Source organism: Odontomachus brunneus, unplaced genomic scaffold (assembly GCF_010583005.1).
Source record: "Odontomachus brunneus isolate Ranch 3 - 2012 unplaced genomic scaffold, Obru_v1 Obru_scaffold_001, whole genome shotgun sequence".
Taxonomy (NCBI): Eukaryota; Metazoa; Arthropoda; class Insecta; order Hymenoptera; family Formicidae; genus Odontomachus; species Odontomachus brunneus.
In genome coordinates, this window is record NW_022639451.1 from 7,408,771 (window position 1) to 7,418,924 (window position 10,154).

The 10,154-nt window shown below is 35.0% G+C and overlaps 1 protein-coding gene across 3 annotated transcripts in view; it reads right to left on the reverse strand.

The window, feature by feature from the left end:
- Positions 1 to 1,852: 1,852 nt before the first annotated feature.
- LOC116847065 overlaps positions 1,853 to 10,154 on the reverse strand; it is a 122,599-nt gene continuing 114,297 nt past the window's right edge. For 2 of the 3 annotated variants that reach the window (XM_032821817.1, XM_032821695.1), the window contains 2 exons: positions 5,694 to 5,841; positions 4,381 to 4,608 (listed from right to left, as the gene is read on the reverse strand). In XM_032821817.1, the coding sequence (XP_032677708.1) occupies positions 4,512 to 4,608; positions 5,694 to 5,841 (245 nt within the window). In that variant the 3' untranslated portion in view covers positions 4,381 to 4,511. Of the gene's footprint in view, positions 2,708 to 4,380; positions 4,609 to 5,693; positions 5,842 to 10,154 lie in introns of those variants that run through there. The other variant, XR_004378667.1, reaches the window with a different exon arrangement.

Sequence of the window (10,154 nt, forward strand, 5' to 3'; positions counted from 1 at the left end):
CCCCCCCCCCCCCCCCCCCCCGGGGGGGGGGGGGGGGGGGCCTTGTCTGTTGTACTTAAGCTAAAGAACGAGAATTTCTCACAAAAATATGAGAAAAAATGTGTATTTATAAAACTTCAAATATAATAGGAACACGCACACACCGGACGGGCGTGCAGGCGAGCAGTGTGTGTGTGTGTGTATATACGTGCGTACGGCTGACATTTTTCTAGCCTACAAATTCCATGTTTTTATATATACAGTGTCCAAAAATTACATTCATTTTATGCAACTTCTTTTGTTAATAACTTCTTAACGAACAACGAGTGATGGCTAAATCCTTTTGAAGGTTACTCAAAGTCATCACCTTTACATATATCAAGGTCAATGTCATTCGAGGGAGGTACATTAATATAAAGGTTTACCCAGATCTTTTCTTCAAACCTTAAAACACTAATTTTATCTACTTTAAATTAGCCATTTTGAAATTATCGAGCTTTTTATGATAAGATGTCCAATTAACTGTAAAATTGGTAATTAATAAAATAATAAAATCCAGAGAATTAGACCGGAATATGCAGGCATGATCCGGCATGTGTAGTACATCGAATCATGTCGCTCTGTTGATAGTGTTATCAATTTAAATGGTTTTCTTTAAGCTGTATCATTCTCGCTCGCAAGTTCAGATATGAATCCTATCGTATTTTATCGTATTTTATCTGATTATATACGATTTTGTATTCTATAGAAAAGTAACAATAGGAATTCCATCACTATCTATTGTATTCCATTATATACGATAGAGTACGATAGAGTATTCATATTTTGTAAATTCACGAACCAAAATCCATATTCAAAATAGATATTCAAAACGATAGAAAATAATTATTTTATTCTATCGTTCTCTATAAACTTTTTTTACCAGGGCGATCTTATCTTAATTAGTTAGACAATTATCGATTTTGCTTTCGTTGGCATCCTCCAAAAGTGTGACGAAAAGCTATAAGAATATGCAATAAATAATAAGGAAATTCCATTTAAAAAATTCAAGGCAACCTTGTTCTGACTTTGGCGATCTTCGTCACCCAAGGTCAAACTGATAAGATCAGTAAATAGATCTTTTTAAACCTTACAACTTTTACCTGACACATTTTTTTTATAAAACTTAATATTTTTCGATATTTCGGGATATTTCGGGATCCCAGAACTTTTGGCTCAACCTGCATATACACACACATATACACACAAAAGTTCCAGGTAGCAGACTCACGTCAAAATGATGTCCAAATCTGGTCATGACCAAAAATGTCGTGAAGATGTCGTCAAAATGACGGTCTAATGTCACAGATCGATAACGACATTTTAAGACGACTTAATGACGTCTCTAAACGTCCCCACACAGCAGGAACGTCCCAAATATATCATAAGGATATCTTGAAGATATCGCATATCCCAAATATATCCTTAGGATATCCTTGTGATATATTTTGGACACCTCTGCTGTGTGAGGTCAATAATACATCATTAAGACGTTGTATAGAAACGTCATTAAGACGTCACAAAAAAGACGTCTTAAAAACGTCATTATTTAGTCACTTGACGTCAATCGACCAGTTATGACCTCTCACGTTTGGGGTGCTTGTTTACCGTGAGTCCCCTTGCCTCTCACTATTTAACAATTAGGCAAGGGGACTCACGGTAAACAAGCACCCCAAACGTGAGAGGCAAGGGGACTCACGATAAATAAGCATCCTAAACGTGAGAGGCAAGAGGACTCACGATAATCAAGCACCCCAAAGAAAACAGAACTTACTATGTCCACGTCGTTGTTTCTGGGTAATGCTAAAAGTAAGATAATCGCATTTAAACAAACAGCTTCTGAGAGCTTTTAAAACCTTGATTTGACCTTCTAAAGGTCAAAATAAAAAATTTAAAAATTTCTGACGTAAAATTTCCCGCTCTCTTCGAATCCGGTGTCAAAAGTAGACGGCGATATCTGGGGAATATGGTGGGTGGGGAAACATTTCCCAGTTCACTCCTTCTAAGTACTTCTTGAGTAATCTAATCTAAGTACTGGTTGAGCGGCCTTGTCGTGCTGCAAAATCAACTTGTCATTGCGGTTTTTCCATTTCGGTCTCTTCTCGTGTAGAGCTCGCTTCAAACGGACCAGTTGCAGTCGATAACGATCCCCAGTGATGGTTTTCGACGGTTTCAGCAGCTCATAATGCACGACACCCCTCTGATCCCACCAGATACAGAGCATGACCTTACTTATGGATATTTCTTTTTGGCGTCGACGGACTTGGTTCTCCGAGACGTACCCATGCTGCTTTTCGCTTCGGATTGTCGAAATAGATCCATTTTTCATCTCCAGTCACGATTCGATGGAGAAAACCTTTTCGTTGTTATCGTTTAAGCAACAGTTCATAAATGGTTTTCTGGCGTTCAATATCCCATTCCTTCAATATATGGGATACCCAATTTTCTTACTTGTGCACCCGTCCCAGCGTCTGTAGTCGTCTGGAAACTGTTGATTTATCTATATTTAAGGCTTCGGCCAACTCCACCAGCGTTTGACTCGACTCTTCGTCCAATAATGTGTCCAATTCCGTGTATTCAAATATTTTGGATGGTTTTCCACGGTCCTTGTTGTCCATAGAGAAATCACCACTTTGGGAACGGCGAAACCACTCTTTGCACGTTGTACCCAGATAGCACAGAGATGTTCCTAGAGAATTCATTTTAAAAAATAGATATAGAAACAAAAGTTCCTAGAGAATTCATTTTAAAAAATAGATATAGAACTAGAAAAATGAATACCCGAAGAATTCTTGAAAAATTAACCACAATAAGTTCGTCTTGAAATATTCCTTAGGACTTCATTATAGCGAATACTTCGCGACTTAATTCCTAGAACACTTTAAGAATTCGTAAACGTAAAATAAAGCAGAAAAAAACGTAAACGTAAGGCTTTCATGACTTACGTTTATGTTTACGTTTTTCTCTGTCTTACTTTACCTCTACGACTACGTCGCTTACGTCTCGTTCTCTGCCTTAGCCCTTACAAATGTTTTGTTTATAGCAACTACTTTTTGCGCCTATATTCAGTACATGTCAGTGAGTGTATAATAATTAATTTACATATAAATTGTTTAGTTTATTGTTATTTACAGTTATTTATATTTTGTGGAATTAATTATATAGTTTTATATAACAAGGCAAAGAAGGGGAATTGGTATTAGAATAGCTTTTCATATATAAAATGTTCACTTGTATCAATAATAAATAGATTTATGCGAAATATATTTTATCCTTAAGTTTGTATTCATGTTTCTAAAATTCATATACAGTGCTAACAAACTCAATCGTATTATTTGAAAGCTATTTATTTTTGGATTTTGAATTATATATTTAAAAGTGCGCTTTACTTACATTTGTAGCTCAGTTAGAACAGTATATATCCAGCGTAAAATGACTCGTTGACGTCAAAATGACATCAAATAGACATTGAAATTGTCAAACCGAAGTCAATTTGATATCATTCTGACGCCAATCAATAAATCCTTTTTTCACTAGGAATATAGATGTCACAAACATGAAATCTTAAATAGCTCAGTGGAAAGAGCGGTTGTCTGGCAAACGGAAGACACCCGAGTTCGATGTCAGCCGATCTGATGTTTTTCATCTCATATGGTATTAAAAGTAGACATCTACAAATACACACAAGCACCTCCCGGCCAAAATTTCTGATCTTTCTTTCTTTCGCAATAAAATTTATTAAATCCGAAGAAATCTTTTTGAGTTAAAGTAATTCTATATGAATACTCTAAGAAGTTCTAAGGAACTCCAATCATGGTGCATGTAACTTCCTAAATCATTCTTATAGTATTCTTCCACGGAAAGGAGACAACTTTAGATACACTTAAAGAATTCATCGTGCTATCTGGATATTCAATGGAGCATGTTCGACATACACTTCCTTTAGCAAACGATGCGTTTTCGCGGGCGATTTTTTTGTCAGGAAATAATGGAGCATAACTTCCCGCAAATGTAACACAATTAAAATAGATTATGTTAACGCGTCGCACAAATGTCACCTATGGCGTTTTGGCGGGACTCTATAGACTTGTCATCATGTGTATTGCCAGCTTTCCATTCGAAGAATAGTGTACCTAACGCCATCTATTGCCAACGGGCAGTTTTATTTGCAACCACCTAATATATATATATATATATATATATATATATATATATTTTTTTTTTGTATTGTTGTATATATATATATATATATATATATATATATATATATATATATATATGTATATGTATGTGCATGTGTGTATAATATTTCTGTTTATACGACACGCTACCTAGCAAACACAATGTTACATATAACGTATATACATTACTTACATTTATTTATTACATTACTCTATATTCTTATTTACTTACATTTATTTGTTTGTTTACATTTAGTTAAAATACTGCATTTGATTTTTCTTTGACAATATCTTCTTTCTTACATGCTTATATCAGGTAAATCGGTCTTTACAATGTCTCTCGTCTGTACCATCTCCGCAGTCGTCAACTCCGTTACATTTCATCCCTTTCGTAATGCATCTACCATTTCTATATATAACAAAAATATATGTATAAAATATCGATATACTTAAATATTGAACTCTCTTGATATACAAATTTTCGGACTCTTTTCTATTGTAAAAGATTTTTTTGTCAAAAGTTTTAAATTGCAATAGGCTGAGTTTCTATAAATCCGAAACTTTTAAAATTTTGGACATTGTGCTGTCTGGGAAAGATAGAATCGAATTTTTTTTTATTAAAAATTTTTAATAATATTAAATATTTATATTTAATAAGTTAAATATAAATGTTAAATATTTACACAATATTCATTTATTTTTTTATACAATTGTATGTGTAAAGTTCAATATTTACAGCTTTTGGACTCGGCGCGAAACTTTTGATTCATGACATCAAAAGCGAAAAAATTTACGTTTAAAATCTATAAACTACGTTAAAATAAAAAGATATATCTGCAACTAATATATGATATCTGCAACTAATTAAGCATATCTCTAAAGTATTTTAAACACTTTCCTTTTGTTCCTTTTGTGTTGTTAAAAGAACATTCAATAAACGATTATCAAATTTACGTAACATGCAATTTTTTTTATTTTACTTTTTCTCATAATTTTGTTACTTTTTACATACAATTCTCATGATTTTGTCAGAATTTTATGGTTATTTATTGATTGTTAAAATAAAAAGAAAATGATCGAAGTATTTTGGAGGTATGTTAATCGATTGAAAATGTGATTTTTTTATACATCTTTTTATTGCAATATCCTTTGCAGGAATTTGGGCATTATTATTTTCTCGCTTCTTACGTCATCAATCAAGATGGCCGCAGCGAGTACCCATGAGCTTTAATAACTATTATTTTATAAAAGAAATTTATATTAATTTATTATAGTATGTAGTTTTCTTAAGAACTTTCCTCAGATAGCATGAGTTCTAAAAACGACGCATAAGATGACTTTAAAATGCCTTTTAATCATCTTTATGATATATCTTTTAGACCGTGACATAAATATAACTAAAAAATATCTTAAAATTATCTTATGCGCCATTTTTAGAGCTCGTGTTATCTGGGTTAAAAAAGCTTTCTTAAAAATTTAAAAACATTAACTTACTGGCATGTAAATTCGTGTTTATTGCATCTGCCTTGGCACCCATGAGGCTCATCTGATCCATCACTACAATCTGTTAGCCCATCACAGAAGCGAACTTTCGATATACATTCCCCGTTGTTACAAGTAAATTCACTCTCCAGGGGACAAGCTGAAATAAAAATTGGATTTGATAGATCAAAGTTTGCAACGTATAATCTACATTTACTCATTATTTCGTAAAATATTCGACAATTTAATTTACATTTGTGACCTATTGACAAACTAATGTTAAGTTTGAATATCTAATTTTCAGCATTTCATAACATATAAAAAATGTATTTAATAAGCTACTTTTTATTTATATCTTTTTACCTATTATAGTGTATTTAATCTAGAACAAAATATTATATAATAATTATGCGATAAATATCAGCAAGCCGTTACAGATCATGCAACACTCTTCTACCAAAAAGAGCATACCAAGTGTTTTCAAATACATATAATTACTATAATATATATAATATAATATATTACTCTATGATATATAATATATACAGGGTGTCTCAAAACAATCTACGAAGCTTTCATGAGAACGTAGAGCGGGTTAAAATAAATATAAAAGTCCTATACCTTTTTGCGATATTTGTAATAATAACCAAGAAATTAATTATGTAAGATTAAGAAAAAGCGTGTGCTGAATAAACGGACCGCTCGAGTCACAGCCCAGTAATAGAAGAAAGTAGCCAAAAGCGACATAGGCCTCCTAAAGCGACATACCTCTATATCTTAAATATTAAATGTTATATTTTATCGAAACTAATATAAACGTAATCCGCTTTATCAGTTAAGTCATAGAAGGAGGAGGGCATACTAGGTGGCGGCGGGACGCCGTGCATTCGAGATCTGCGTATCTTTTCGTTCCAGAGAGAGAAAAATATCGAAAGCGCGGTTCTCCTAGGCCGGGACTCGAAACCCGGGTCTTTCGCTTGCCGGGCGACTGCTCTAAACCACTGAGCTACCTGACGCTCCACGCTCACGACACTCTCCTCTCCCTAGATAACGCTCAGAGATGTCGTTTGGGAGCGACATCTCTGGACAAAATTCTACAAAATTCATACTTGATATATTTCTTGTTCATTTATATGCTAAATTAGCAAATATCGAGTTTTAGAAATTCGTAAGTTCTACTTCTATGATTTTTATTGATGAATTACGTAGAGTAAATAGCGATAATTATCATTTTGTTCAATATTAAGTTCTTCTACATGCATTTGGCTTTTGTAAAAATATTTTTTGAATATTATTACCTTCATCATCACTTCATCATCACCTTCATTACTTTTTTAATGTATAATTTGAAAAATTTTATAAAAATGTGTCTTAAAATGACATACCTACAGTATGCGATAGGTACGATACTATGTGACTAATATGTCTTGATTATTAACCTCCCATTGTAACATGACATTTGTTTATTTTAAAGTTTAATTTTATTTAGTTTAAAAATATAACATATGTAAAATATGTGATAAAATGAAAAGATGAAAAAAGACATGTATTTATTTAATTATATTTCCTTTTTGTAACATTATATTTTGAATAAATGAATATTATTCAACTATTAAACGCATTAATGAACTATATATTATCAAATATTATCATATATGCGACATTGTTATATAAATTCCAACAGGTATGTCGCTTTTGGCACCTATTTTCTTTGAACTCCATTTTCGTGCGTTTTACGGAAATATTTTTTATTTTAAATCTTGAAACAATTTCAATAAAAATGTGATATCTGATAGGAGGTACTTCCAACTACATGTATATACAGGGTGTCCCGCGTAAGACGTATGAAAAAAGAAAAATATAAATAAAACACATAAAACTGAATAAAAATTGTATAGGTCATTTTTTAAACAACCATGTAAAATTTTGAGATATTAATTAAAATAGTTGGGAATATCAGAGCACGGCAACGCAGCAGGCGGACATATGGCTCGCCGCGGCCGGCAAAGAAAATGGAAGAACGCACACGTACACGACGCGCATACGGAGCTACTCATTTCAGTATGCCAAACGGTCCACCTCTCTGGCCTATAAGATAGACCCGCGAGCAATCGTCCATTTTTTTCGCCGGCCCCGGCGAGCTGTATGTCCCGCCTGTCGCCGCACTCTGATATGCCCAACTATTTTAATTAATATCTCGAAATTTTACGTGTTGTTTGAAAAATGACTTATACAATTTTTGTTCACTTTTATGTGTTCTACTTATATTTTTCTTTTGGTCCGTCTTACGCGGGAGACCCTGTATATTCTACTTATATTTTTCTTTTCGTACATCTTACGCGTGACACCCTGTATATTTACATTTATATTTTGAGCTTTATATTAAGACATAACATCTGAAAACAAAATAGTATGTCGTTTTTGATGCTTTTACTCTATAGCGCGCGGATGTTGCGCGTGATGATTGGGAGACAATGCACCACTGCTTATATTGCTGTGCTCCTACATCTCGCCTCGGCGCAGTGCGGCAAGACATAGGAACGCAGCGGTATAAGTATAAGCAGTGGTGCGTTGTCTTCCAATCGTCACGCGCGACATCCGCGTGCTATATTACTGGGCTGCGCTGTGACTCGAGCGGTCCGTCCTCTACCATTCAGTACATGCTTTTTCTTAACATTTCGTAATTAATTTCTCGGTTATTATTACAAATATCGCAAAACGGTATAGGACTTTTATATTTATTTTAATCAGCTGTACATTCTCACGAAAGCTTCGTAGATTGTTCTAAGACACCCTATATAGGGTGTCCCGAAATCCCATGATGACCCTTGGTGAGAACATAGGACGGATTGAGGTGAGTAAGAAAGTCCTATGTCGTTTTGCGATAGTTTTCGCAATAGTTTTCGAAATAGTTTTTGAGAAATCAATTATTTTGTCTCAACAAATTAGCGTACAGAAAGCGGCAGCGGAAAGAAAGATGCCTTCGGCCGACGTGCGACCGTGACACTCGCGAATCGTATTTCGCCGCGTCCCTCCGCCCATAGCTACGAGACATAGACTTGCTATGCCTCGTAGTTATGGGCCCGGCGAGATGCAGTTCGCGAGATGCGAACGCAGCGGTATAAATATAGGCGGTGGTGCATTGTCTTCCAATCACCGCACGCGACATCCGCGCGCTATATTACTGGGCCGCGCTGTGACTCAAGCGGTCCGTCCTCTACTATTCAGCACATGCTTTTCCTTAATCTTTCACAATTAATTACTCGACTATTATTACGAATTTCGCAAAACTGTATAGGATTTTTATGTTCACATCAACCCATTCTACGTCCCCACTAAATGCCCGCAGGAGAGTGTGAGACACCCTGTATACAGGGTGTCTCAAAATTTTAACACACCAACTCCATAGGGGCGTAGAGCTAAGCAAGAGGATCAAAAAAGTCCTCTTCTATTTAACGATAACGCGTCTAGTTTGTTAGTAATAACCGCGTAAAGTTCGGCGTTTGTCACGCATATCGCGGCCTATGGACGCTCCGCGGCGAGCTGTGTGCGTCGAAGCTGAGCGGTAACGCGGCGCGTTTATCGTCGTCTCGCCGCGCACCGGTAGCGTCAAAGCATCAAAACGCCATCGCGGCAGTCAGCGCGAGCCGCGTTACCGCTCAGCCGACGCACACAGCTCGCCGCGGAGCGTCCATAGGTCGCGATGGGCGTGACAAACGCCAAACTTTACGCGGTTGTTACTAATAAACTAGACGCGTTATCACTAAATGGAAGAGGACTTTTCTGATCCTCTCGCTTAGCTCTACGTCCCTATAGAGTTGGTGAGTTACAATTTTGAGACACCCTGTATCACCTTCACAATCTCTCGTGAGGACGTAGAGCGAATTAAGATGAACACAAAAGACCCATACCAAACGTAAAGTTTTGCGATATTCTCAATAATAGTCGAAATATTAATTAAAAAAGATTGATGAATGATAATGCGCGATATGGTAGATAAGCTGCAATTGCGCCGTCTACCGTTGTATACTTGTAGTAAGTCAAACTGAACAAAAAAATCCTCTACCATTTTGCAAATGACAACATAGATTTTTAGACATTAATCAAAGAAAATTGTTACATAATTATATACCATAATGTATAAATTTTCTTTAATTAATATCTAAAAATTTATGTTGTTATTTGCAAAATGGTAGAGGACTTTTTTGTTCAATTTGACTTAATGTACAAGTATACAACGGTAGACGGCGCAATTGCAACTTATCTACCATATGGCGCATTATCATTCACCAGTCTTTTTTAATTAATATCTCGACAATTATTGAGAATATCGCAAAATGTATGGGACTTTTGTGTTCATCTCAATCCGCTCTACGTCCTCACGAGAGATTGTGAAAGTGATACGGGACACCCTGTATATATATATATATATATATATATATATATATATATATATATATATATATATATATA